Source organism: Heptranchias perlo, unplaced genomic scaffold, assembly GCF_035084215.1.
Source record: "Heptranchias perlo isolate sHepPer1 unplaced genomic scaffold, sHepPer1.hap1 HAP1_SCAFFOLD_292, whole genome shotgun sequence".
Taxonomy (NCBI): domain Eukaryota; kingdom Metazoa; phylum Chordata; class Chondrichthyes; order Hexanchiformes; family Hexanchidae; genus Heptranchias; species Heptranchias perlo.
This window is the reverse complement of record NW_027139304.1, coordinates 22818-35604: the sequence shown is the minus strand read 5'-3', so window position 1 is coordinate 35604 and position 12787 is coordinate 22818. Positions and strand designations below refer to the sequence as shown.

General features: G+C 47.2%; 1 protein-coding gene across 1 annotated transcript in view; it reads left to right on the top strand.

The window, feature by feature from the left end:
* Positions 1 to 7268, top strand: part of cfap410 (cilia and flagella associated protein 410) — a 54594-nt gene extending 47326 nt beyond the window's left edge. Inside the window, exons 6-7 of the mRNA XM_067978460.1 lie at positions 1766 to 1865; positions 5345 to 7268. Coding sequence (XP_067834561.1) covers positions 1766 to 1865; positions 5345 to 5479 — 235 coding nt within the window. The 3' untranslated portion in view covers positions 5480 to 7268. The remainder of the gene's footprint in view (positions 1 to 1765; positions 1866 to 5344) is intronic.
* The last annotated feature ends 5519 nt before the right edge of the window (positions 7269 to 12787 follow it).

Sequence of the window (12787 nt, the reverse complement as noted above, 5' to 3'; positions counted from 1 at the left end):
AGGAATTTGAATCCCTCCCCCTTGCACCATTCCTCTAGCCACGTATTCATTTGAAATATCCTCCTATTTCTACTCTGACTAGCACGTGGCACTGGCAGCAATCCTGAGATTACTACCTTTGAGGTCCTATTTTTTAATTTACCTCCTAACTCCCTATATTCTGCTTTTAGGACCTCATCCCCTTTTTTACCTATATCGTTGGTGCCTATGTGCACCACGACAGCTGGCTGTTCGCCCTCCCCCTCCAAAATGTTCTGTAGCCGCTCCGAGACATTGTTGGGTAGATGCCAGTGTTGTAGCTGTACTGGAACAGTTTGGCTAGAGGCGCGGCTAGTTCTGGAGCACAAGTCTTCAGCACTACAGCCAGGATGTTGTCGGGGCCCATAGCCTTTGTTGTATCCAGTGCACTCAGCCGTTTCTGATATCACGTGGAGTGAATCAAATTGGCTGAAGACTGGCTTCTGTGATGGTGGGGATATCGGGAGGAGGCCGAGATGGATCATCCACTCGGCACTTCTAGCTGAAGATGGTTGCGAACGCTTCAGCCTTGTCTTTTGCACTCACGTGCTGGACTCCGCCATCATTGAGGGTGGGGATGTTTACAGAGCCTCCTCCTCCCATTAGTTGTTTAATTGTCCACCACCATTCACGACTGGATGTGGCAGGACTGCAGAGCTTTGATCTGATCCGTTGGTTGTGGAATCGCTTAGCTCTGTCTATAGCATGTTGCTTCCGCTGTTTAGCATGCATGTAGTCCTGAGTTGTAACTTCACCAGGTTGGCACCTCATTTTTAGGTACGCCTGGTGCTGCTCCTGGCATGCTCTTCTACACTCCTCATTGAACCAGGGTTGATCCCCTGGTTTGTTGGTAATGGTAGAGTGAGGAATATGCCGGGCCATGAGGTTACAGATTGTGCTGGAATACAATTCTACTGCTGCTGCTGATAGCCCACAGTGCCTCATGGATGCCCAATTTTGAGCTGCTAGATCTGTTCTGAATCTATCCCATTTAGCACGGTGGTAGTGCCACACAACACATTGGATGCTGTCCTCAGTGCGAAGACGGGACTTCATCTCCACGAGGACTGTGCGGTGGTCACTCCTACCAATACTGTCATGGACAGATGCATCTGCGACAGGGAGATTGGTGAGGACGAGGCCAAGTAGGTTTTTCCCTCGTGTTGGTTAGCTCACCACTTGCTGCAGGTCCAGTCTGGCAGCTATGTCCTTTAGGACTCGGCCAGCTTGGTCAGTAGTGGTGCTACCGAGGCACTCTTGGTGATAGACATTGAAGAGTACATTCTGTGCCCTTGCTACCCTCAGTGCTTCCTCCAAGGGAGGACTGATTCATCAGCTGAGGGAGGGCGGTAGGTGGTAATCAGCAGGAGGTTTCCTTGCCCATGTTTGACCTGATGCCATGAGATTTCATGGGGTCCGGAGTCAATGTTGAGGACTGTCATGGCCACTCCCTCGTGACTGTATATCACTGTACCGCCACCTCTGGTGGGTCTGTCCTGCCGGTGGGACAGGACATACCCAGGGATGGTGATGGAAGAGTCTGGGACTTTGGCTGAAAGATATGATTCTGTGAGTATGGCTATGTCAGGCTGTTGCTTGACTAGTCTGGGACAGCTCTCCCAATTTTGGCACAAGTTCCCAGATGTTCGTGAAAGGTCCGTTCTAGGTTCTCCCGGTCTCGCAATATAGGTCTCGAAACTGTCCCATTCTTGGGTGGCATTTACTGATCAACTGGTTTTCATTGTAGTAAGATCCGGGAAGAGCTTGGAATGAAACCACTGGGAAGAGACAAATTCTCCTCCTCTGTTGCAGTGAAGGAAACAAATATCAGCAACGGCACGAAAAGGGTGAGTCCGATTCTTTACTGTGCACTGGGGTACACACGGGGAGGGTGAGTACAATACTTTACTGTGCACTGGGGTACACACGGGGAGGGTGAGTACAATACTTTACTGTGCACTGGGGTACACACGGTGAGGGTGAGTACAATACTTTACTGTGCACTGGGGTACACACGGGGAGGGTGAGTACAATACTTTACTGTGCACTGGGGTACACGCGGGGAGGGTGAGTACAATACTTTACTGTGCACTGGGGTACACACGGGGAGGGTGAGTACAATACTTTACTGTGCACTGGGGTACACACGGGGAGGGTGAGTACAATACTTTACTGTGCACTGGGGTACACGCGGGGAGGGTGAGTACAATACTTTACTGTGCACTGGGGTACACACGGAGAGGGTGTGGGGGTTGGGGTTGGGGGTGGGGGGCTGGAAAGAGGAGGGGGCGGTGGGGCTGGAAAGAAGGATACCCCAAAAGGACAAACCTAAGGAATAAAGAAAGGCTGAACCCCTCGTTTGTGGAGTGTGGGACATAGTAACCCAGGCTGATGTGCTACTACAGGCCCTTTTATATCGGAGTTATTGAGGCGTTTACTCGGCTGGCTCTCAAGGCACGAGTCACAACCACGCTGTGACCACGCCTAATGGAATGACACACTTTAGTGGTGGGATTAAATGGGACTTGGTGCTGGCTGTACAAGGACCACACAGCTGGCCAGCTGACACCGATATCCAGATCAGCAGGTGCCGGGTTCCATTCCCACCCTGTGTTATCACATCTCCCAGAGCCTCAGTGGAAGAACATCACAGCCAGGCTGGATTGTTTTCCTCACCATGTGTAGGGAGTGGGATCTCTGACTTTTTACCCCCTCTTCCATAGCCCTGGATTGCTGCGATGAATTATAGTTCTCCAACTTCAACCCCTGGCTAATATCAGTTAACTTGGCATTGGTCAGGGATCGAACCTGGGACCTTCTGCTCTGTGCAGTTTAGTATCACCCAGGGCAGTGCCTTATAACCAATGTGAAGCACCACTGTATGAGAGCACACATTGGAAGGATGCAGGGTCGTTTCTCTCTGCTGGTTCCTGATGCCACGTTCCGGAGGATGTAGGCTCTTCCCCCTTCTAGTCAGCCTCCACCACGTTTACCTTGTTCATCTGCTCCCTTGGTTCAGACTTTGACATCTTCATCTCCAGCAAACTGCTCACAATCTCGAACCCCCACCCTTTCCTCCACCCTTTACAGTTCCCACCTTCAGACCATCAATTCTCAGTGGCATCGACTTGAGCAGATCCAGCACATTATTGGTCCAGCCATCCAACTGCCACATCTGGCTTGACTGTTTTGACCGATACCACCCTTTCTCTGGCCAGATCGTCCGGGAGGACAAGGACAATCCCATGCTCCTTTCCTCAATGACAAGCTAAACCCCCTTTCCACCGTTTACCTCTAACACTAAGTACGAGGAGCTCGTGGACTGTTTTACCTGTAGGATTGAGACCATTCAACAGACACTACAGCTTCCTGTCACCCCCTACACCAAACACAATCCTTTCTGAATTATTTCTTCCATGAAACTCGCCTCCTGCTCCCACAATTACTGTTCCAACATCAAATCACGGATGAGCCAAAATTTCCATCAGTTGGGAAGCCAGCATATTCAGTCTTCCCTAAAATCTCTTTACTTTTGCTATTTATTCCATCTCTCTCCCTGACTGCTGACTCAAATTGCATGAGTTAGTGCAAACCCTCAGTGTCCTTTTCAAACCCCAGATCCTAGCCATCGCCAGGACTGCTTAGTAGCACCTGTGAAACATTGCCTGCCGCACTGCCATTGACAGCCCAAATCCGTTTTCACATTATGGTCATTTCCAGACTCAATTTCTCCAACTTCTCTGCGTAAACTCCAGCTCACCCAGGATCGTACTGCCCACATCCTGCCCTTTATTAAGTCCCACTTGCCCAGCAAGCTTGTCCTTGGTGACTGATGCTGGCTCCCCATTCCCCACCATGCTGACTCTCAAAACCTTCTTCATCTGAAAATCCCCCCATGGCCTCGTTCCACCTTATCTCTGTTACTTCCTCCAGCCTTTTATCATGTCCCAAGCCCTTTGGTCCCCAAACTCTATCCTCCTGTGCATGTCCCCTTCCCTCTATTCTATCATTTACAGGAACAGGAGGAGGCCATTCAGCCCTTCAAGCCTGTTCTGCCATTGAATTAGATCATGCCTGATCTGTATCTTAACTCCATCTACCCACCTTGCTTCCAGTCTCATCAGGTTTTTGAGAGGGAGAGTTCCAGATTTCCACTCCTCTGTTGTGGAAGAAGTGCTTCCTGATTTGAAGGTTATGCCTCCTTGTTCTGGATTCTCCCACCAGAGGAACTAGTTTCTAACGATCCTATCAGATCCGTAAATCATCATAAATGCCTCGATTAGATCACCCCTTAATCTTCTACATTCAAGGGAATATAAGCTTAGTCTATTCAAATTGTCCTCATAATTTAACCCTTTAGCCTCCCTCCCTGTCTTTAAACACCTTTTTAAACCCAAGCTGTCACCTGGGCTCAGTGGTTGCTCACTCACTTCTGAGTCAGTGGGTCGTGGGTTCAAGTCTCACTCTCGGATTTGAGCACATAATCTCGGCCAACACTTCACTGCAGTTCTGTCGTAGGACCTTGCTGTGTGCAAATTGGCTGGTGCATTCGCCTACAAAACAACAGTGCCTGCAACTCAGAAGTAATTAGTTGGCTGTGAAGTACTTTGGGACGTCCTGAGGCTGTGAAATGCAAGTTTGTACTTTTCCTTTAATCTGTTCCATCATATCTTTGCTCAGCTCTCCTAACTCTCTCGTTTCTGTGTGAGGTGCCTTGATACCTTTGACTATGTTAAAGGTGCGGGGAAATGTGAGTTGTTCTCGGGTGTACTGAGTCGATGGCCGGTCTCTCTAACCTCACCTGCCTCAGCCTATCCATTGCTGAAACCCTCATTCCTGCTTTCACCACTTCCACACTCAATTACTCCAATCCTCCATAAACTTCAGCTCATGCAAAGCTCCGCTGCCTGTATCCTATCCTGCACCAAATCCCACTCGCCCTTCACCCCAGCTCTTGGTCCTCCAACACCTCCAATTTAAAATTCTGTTCCTTGTTTAAACCCGTTCATGACCTTGCCGTTCCTAGCCTCTAACCTCCTCCAGCCCTACAACCCTCCTGAACTCTGTGACCCTCTTGGGTTCATCCACACCCTTCAGCATCTTTCCATTGAATGTACACTCCCATTCCTTGTTTCTCTTCTCAATCAATGCACACTTCTTCACCTTAAATCGTGCCTGCCACCTATTCTGTCTTCCTGAAGTCTTCCACACGCAGAGCTCCATATTTGTTTGTACAGACAGGCTGTAGAGAGGTGGGTGAGAGCGCAGGGTGCTGTAATATTATCCAAGGGGCTGTGTTCTGAATTGGTTTTCTCTCTCTCTCCAGCGCACCTCCAACGTGCTGAGTGCTGTTCTGCTGCTGTTGAAAGAACTGGATGCAGACGGGCTGGAGATTGTACACAGAACAGCAGAACATAAACTCCGCATGTTACACAGGAAAGAGACGGAACAGGACCGATGAGCTGGAACCAGCCTGGGCTCACAGACTGAGAGCGAGTTGATTTTAATCCTGTGGACAATGTTTTAAAATTCAATGGAAATATCACACAAAATGAAACCAAGGACTGGGGAAAAGAGGTAAAAGGACTTGTCCACATGGTTAAGATCAGGCCTATGAGAAGCTTGTCCCTCGAGCGTGCCTGTCGAATGCTCTACACATAGGTGTTCTGCTTGCAAGCTGTTTATCGGGACGGGAACCTACATCCACAATACTATCCTTGTAATCACCGCGCACGGCATAATGGGAGAGCAGAATTCACCAGTTACACTCAAATTAGTGACATTCAGCTTGGACAGAGGACAGTTGTACTACTGTACGAGAGGTAGCTGCTCTATAAAAAGGAATGGGAACAGTGAAAAGCGATGTAATGCTATCACTAATTCATGCAGGCTGTAGGCTTTAATATCACTTTCCAGCTGTTTCTCTGTATTCCTGTTCTGGTTAATCATTCAGTGTTTTACCATCCATTCTTGGCACAAGCATGGATCACAAACTAAATCAAACTCCCCTGTAAAAATGCTTTTTAATAGTCAGAGTGCAGTTTCCCTCAGTGATGTACGGAGTGAAAACCCTAACTGGGGTACTAGGTAGCCATACACTGCAGGAAGGCCCGAGGTTTATATCACTCAGGGTATCTGCTTCTAATCACTCACTAGTGACTCCTGATAGAAAGTACCTTTTATAATGGTGATCTGGATTGGACCAATGGTATCCCTCGCGGTCTGGTTTGGACCAATGATATCCCTCGCGGTCTGGTTTGGACCAATGATATCCCTCACGGTCTGGTTTGGACCAATGATATCCCTCACGGTCTGGTTTGGACCAATGATATCCCTCACGGTCTGGTTTGGACCAATGATATCCCTCACGGTCTGGTTTGGACCAATGATATCCCTCACGGTCTGGTTTGGACCAATGATATCCCTCGCGGCCCGGATTGGGCTGCTGGTATCCCTCATGGCCCGGATTGGACCAATGGTATGCCTCGCGATCTGGATTGGACCAATGGTATGTCTCGCGATCTGGATTGGACCAATGCTATCCCTCGCGGCCTGGATTGGACCAATGATATCCCTCGTGGCCCGGATTGGACCAATGATATCCCTCGCGGTCTGGTTTGGACCAATGATATCCCTCGCGGTCTGGTTTGGACCAATGATATCCCTCGCGGTCTGGTTTGGACCAATGCTATCCCTCGCGGCCTGGATTGGACCAATGATATCCCTCGCGGTCTGGTTTGGACCAATGATATCCCTCACGGCCTGGATTGGACCAATGATATCCCTCACGGCCTGGATTGGACCAATGATATCCCTCACGGTCTGGTTTGGACCAATGGTATCCCTCGCGGCCTGGATTGGACCAATGGTATCCCTCACGGCCTGGATTGGACCAATGGTATCCCTCACGGTCTGGTTTGGACCAATGATATCCCTCGCGGCCCGGATTGGGCCGCTGGTATCCACTAGTTATTCTACAATCAAAAATATCACAATCTTCATGTTTGACAGCTTGATTGGAAATGTATTTCAGAGCTGAATTTTTCATGACGCTGAATTTGTTGGTATTTTATCTCCTAACTCCACTGAACCTTTGCTAAAATATTTATGAAGCATTTAGTGGAGATAGTTCCATTCATTAGAATAGTTATTTTGAGTTCTGAGTGTATGAAGATCGTATCCAATGGGCTTTGTAGGGTGTATTCAAGTGAAAAAGCCTGACTTCACTTATTAAAAGGAAAGTGTGATTACGTGCCTTCAGTAATTCTCCTCATTCTCACCATCCCATGCTCCTATGTTACTATGTAAGGCTACCATTCAAACCTTCCTCAGTTCTTCTGAGGAAGGCAGTTGCCGGGTAGATTTAAGACTATTGGAATTTACCAGCATATAATGAAAAGGAAGCAAGGTTCAATCAATCGCAAATCAGACAGAAGACGATGAGGGCTTTGTACGTGGAGAATGAGGAATTCCATTCAATGGGTAGGTAGCCTTACCACTTTATTCTCCAGCATGGATGGATTTGTACCAAAATGCTACAGAACTTCTTTGAACAACACTCATAAAACCAGCTTGTTTTTAAAATAAAAAGTTGATTCTTTCCTGACATGACATGGCAAGACACACCTCCAGTAATTGTGCTGCTGAATGTGATAATTAAGGTAGGGCTGTCAATTAATTGCAGTTTACTTCTGCGGTTAATGCCTTCATTTTTTAGAGATTAATTTTTTAACACGCTTTAATCATGGAAGTTACTCAGAGTACCTAGGTGGGGATTTTAAATTAATTCTAATTTTAATTACAGTCAGTCTTGCCTTGACACAGTAATTCGATGACCTCCCAGGCCCATCACGCTCTGAGTCTCCAGCCTTCAATACACCTCACAATTCCTCATCATAAGATTCTACACACGTGCAAAATTTACTAATTAAAACCAAGCTTAACACATTATTTTTTTTAATTGCATGATGGCCCTAAACTAAGGGAATCCAAGACTTATGGATAATCTTGGGGGTATTTGTAGGAGATCACATTCGGACCAGTGATTACAACAACTGAATAAATCAAATTCTTATTAAGTGATGTTGTGGAATTTTCCTGGTGCTTTGGGGATTGAATTCCATAACATTTAAGTCTATTGATATTTACCACAAAAAGCACCTAGTACTGAGCCTTGCGGAACCCCACTGGAAACAACTTCCAGTCCCAAAAACACCTGTCACTTCCTGCCACTGAGCCAATTTTGGATCCAACTTGCCACTTTCCCTTGGATCCCATGGGCTTTTACTTTTCTAACCAGTCTGCCATGGGGGATCTTGTCAAAAGCCTTGATAAAATCCATGTAGATTACATCAAACGCGCTACCCTCATCGATCCTCCTTGTTACCTCCTCAAAAAATTCAATCAGGTTAGTCAGACACGACTTTCCCTTAACAAATCCATGCTGACTGTCCTTGATTAACCTGTGTCTTTCTAAATGACGGTTTATCCTGTCCCTCAGAATTGTTTCCAATAATTTGCCCACCACCGAGGTTAGACTGACTGGCCTATAATTCCTCGGTCTTTCCTTTTCTCCCTTTTGAAACAACGGTACGACGTTAGCAGTCCTCCAATCCTCCAGCACCACGCCTGTATCCAGGGAGGATTGGAAAATGATGGTCAGAGCCTCTGCTATTTCCTCCCTTGCTTCTTTTAACAGCCTGGGATACATTTCATCCAGGCCTGGTGATTCATCTACTTTCAAAGAGACTAAACCCCTTAATATTTCCTCTCTCACTATGTTTATCCCATCCAATATTTCACACTCCTCCTCCTTAACTACAATCTCTGTATCGTCCCCCTCTTTTGTGAAGACAGACACAAAGTATTCATTAAGAACCATACCCACATCTTCCACCTCCACACATAGTTTACCTTTTTGGTCTCTAATAGGCCCTACTCTTTCCTTGGTTATCCTCTTGCTCTTTATGTATTTATAAAACATCTTTGGGTTTTCTTTGATTTTCCTTGCCTATATTTTTTCATGCCCTCTCTTTGCTTTCCTAATTTCCTTTTTAATTTCACCCCTGCACTTTCTATACTCCTCTAGGCTTTCTGCAGTATTGAGCTCTCGGTGTCTGACATAAGCTTTCCTTTTCTGCCTTATCTTACCCTGAATGCTCCTTAACATTCCAGGGGGCTCTAGATTTGGCAGTCTCACCCTTTTTCTTTGTGGGAACATGTTTACTCTGAACCCCTTGAATCTCCCCCTTGAACTCCTCCCACTGCTCTGACACTGATTTACCTTCAAGTAGCTGTTTCCAGTCCATTTTTGCTAAATCGCTTCTCAGCTTAGTAAAATTGGCCTTTTCCCAATTTAGAACTTTTACGCCTGTTCTATCATTGTCCTTTTCCATAACTATGCTAAATCTAATTGAATTATGATAACTACCATTAAAATGTTCTCCCACTGATACTCCTTCCACCCGCCCAGCCTCATTCCCTAAAACTAAATCCAGAACTGCACCCCCCCCCCCCCACTTGTTGGGCTTGCTATGTACTGGCTACAAAAGTTCTCCTGAATGCAATTTAAGAATTCTGCGCCCTCTATACCATTCACACTGACTGTATCCCAGTTAATATTAGGGTATTAACTAGGGTATCAAAGCACTTCCAATTTTTTAATCTGTAAGGAAGTAAACCATCCTAGCAAATATCGCTGGGTGAAGGTATCATCAAAGGGACTATTAATTAGGGTATTAACACGAGGCGCAGCGGCTGTGAGTTTCCTGGGTTTACTCCCATTAACGTACTTGAGGTGAGTTAGATGGAGATACACGAGGCGCAGTGACTGTGAGTTTCCTGGGTTTACTCTGCTAACGTTCTTGAGGTGAGTTAGATGGAGATACACGAGGCGCAGCGACTGTGAGTTTCCTGGGTTTACTCTGCTAACGTTCTTGAGGTGAGTTAGATGGAGATACACGAGGCGCAGTGACTGTGAGTTTCCTGGGTTTACTCTGCTAACGTACTTGAGGTGAGTTAGATGGAGATACACGAGGCGCAGCGACTGTGAGTTTCCTGGGTTTACTCCCATTAACGTTCTTGAGGCGAGTTGGATGGAGATACAAGAGACGCAGCGGCTGTGAGTTTCCTGGGTTTACTCTGCTAACGTACTTGAGGTGAGTTGGATGGAGATACACGAGACGCAGCGGCTGTGAGTTTCCTGGGTTTACTCTGCTAACGTACTTGAGGTGAGTTGGATGGAGATACACGAGGCGCAGCGACTGAGTTTCCTGGGTTTACTTTGCTAACGTTCTTGAGGTGAGTTAGATGGAGATACACGAGGCGCAGTGACTGTGAGTTTCCTGGGTTTACTCCCACTAACGTACTTGAGGTGAGTTGGATGGAGATACACGAGGCGCAGCGGCTGTGAGTTTCCTGGGTTTACTTTGCTAACGTTCTTGAGGTGAGTTAGATGGAGATACACGAGGCGCAGTGACTGTGAGTTTCCTGGGTTTACTCCCACTAACGTACTTGAGGTGAGTTGGATGGAGATACACGAGGCGCAGTGACTGTGAGTTTCCTGGGTTTACTCTGCTAACGTTCTTGAGGTGAGTTAGATGGAGATACACGAGACACAGCGGCTGTGAGTTTCCTGGGTTTACTCCCACTAACGTTCTTGAGGTGAGTTGGATGGAGATACACGAGGCGCAGAGGCTGTGAGTTTCCTGGGTTTACTCCCACTAACGTTCTTGAGGTGAGTTGGATGGAGATACACGAGGCGCAGTGACTGTGAGTTTCCTGGGTTTACTCTGCTAACGTACTTGAGGTGAGTTAGATGGAGATACTGCCAGAGATGAGCTGCGACCGGCTGAAGTGAGGAGTTTGCGAGTCTGAAGAATTTAAGCAGCAAAATCTGCAGCTTGGAAACACTTTTTGAACTTTTTTTTGGAATTATCTCTACAAGTATGGGCACTTGCTTCTCACAGGGTCCGCTCGTGGCAAGATTTTTGGACCCACCACCCCTCCTTCCCCAGCCATCTGGAGTCAGGGCATCGGGGGAGCAAATATAGCTTTCCCTATGGGAATGACGCTCTGTCCTCCTGGAGGAGGAGTAGTACAGGATGGAGCTATGAAGAGTTAGGCACCATTTAAAGAGGATGGACCCCGCTATGTCTTACCTTCCCAGAAAATATAGAGGCAGCACAGGTCACATGAAGACCTCTCTGAGCAGCTCCGCATAAGTCTGATTCACCAATTGGGGCAACTCTGTATCCTGCTGCAGGAAGACCTGAACCCACCATCATGTGCCCACATTGCTCTCAGCAACTATGAAGTTGGCCTCTTCCCTCAGCATCTACAGCACATGGTCATTTCAGGCGGCCATGGGGGATTTTCTGTAACATTAGCCTGGGAACAGTATGGACATTTGTCAGGTCACTGATGCCCTTTACAGAGGAGCAGCCCAATTCAACACCTTTTACATTACAGCTAGGCAGCAGAGAGATAGAGCCTTACAGTTCTGTGGGGTTGCTGACATCCCCATGGTCCAGGCTGCAATCAATGACACCCACGTTGCATTGAGGGTACCCACAGAGCACCCACTCAGCTACGTGAACTGGAAGGGATTCCACTCCCTCGGTGTCCAGATAGTGTGTGATAGCAATCAGAGAGGATCCCGCCAGTCATCGCTCCAAATGCAGGATGTTGCCATCATACCTTCACCCAGGATGGTTTACTTCCTTCACGGTTAAAAAATTGGAAGTGCTTTGACGGGAAAAGAAAATGAAATGAAAAAAGGAAATTTTCATAGAATCCGAGAATGGTTACAGCACAGAGGGAGGCCATTCAGCCCATCAAGCCTGTGCTGGCTCTTTGTAAGAGCAAGCCAGTTAATCCCATTCCCCCGCTCTTTCCCCGTAGCCTTTTAATTGAGAAAATGGAAAATAATTTACACTGAAGACAACAAGGCGACTGTGAATTGGGACTGAGGTTGGAATTTGACCCCTTGTCATTTGGCCCTCCCTGGCCTCTTCAGGGAAGAGAATCAGATCCATCGATGGCGTCTGGGTGACCAAGCCTATCCCCTGCTCTCATCGATAGTGACCTCCAATTAGAGTGGCCTGACAGCAGCTGAGGAGTGGTACAATGAGGCACACACCTCTACTAGACTGGTCATTGAGAGGATGAGGGGTCGGGAGGGGATCTGCACTATGCTGTAGATTGGGTGTCTGGAATTGTGAAGGCCTGCTGTGGACTTTACAACTATACCATTCAGGAAGGCCCTTGTTCCGGTGGATCCAGAATACATGTAGCATCAGGATAACCTACATATCCTCATTGACTCCTGCAAGGGCCATCAGGGAACAGATCATCTCTGGAATCTCTGACTATATTTCACGCTGCAGCTTGACCCTCTCCCCAACTTGCATTTAAAGAGACGTTTGAAGGCATCGATTTTGGGTTTTCGCTGGGGATGGGACAGAGATGAGTTTATAATGAAATGGACCAGTGGGGTGGAAATGCAACCAGGAAAAAAACATCATGGCACGTTCCCCTCTCTGGAGGAGGGCATCACTAATAAACCAATATCACAAATAACCAATACAAAATAAAAATAAAACCAAATCATAGAATCATAGAAAAATTTACGGCACAGAAGGAGGCCATTCAGCCCATCGTGTCTGTGCCGGCCGAAAATGAGCCACTTGGCCTAATCCTTTCCAGCACTTGGTCCGTAGCCCTGTAGGTTTCAGCACTTCAAGAGCACATCCAAGTACTTTTCAAATGA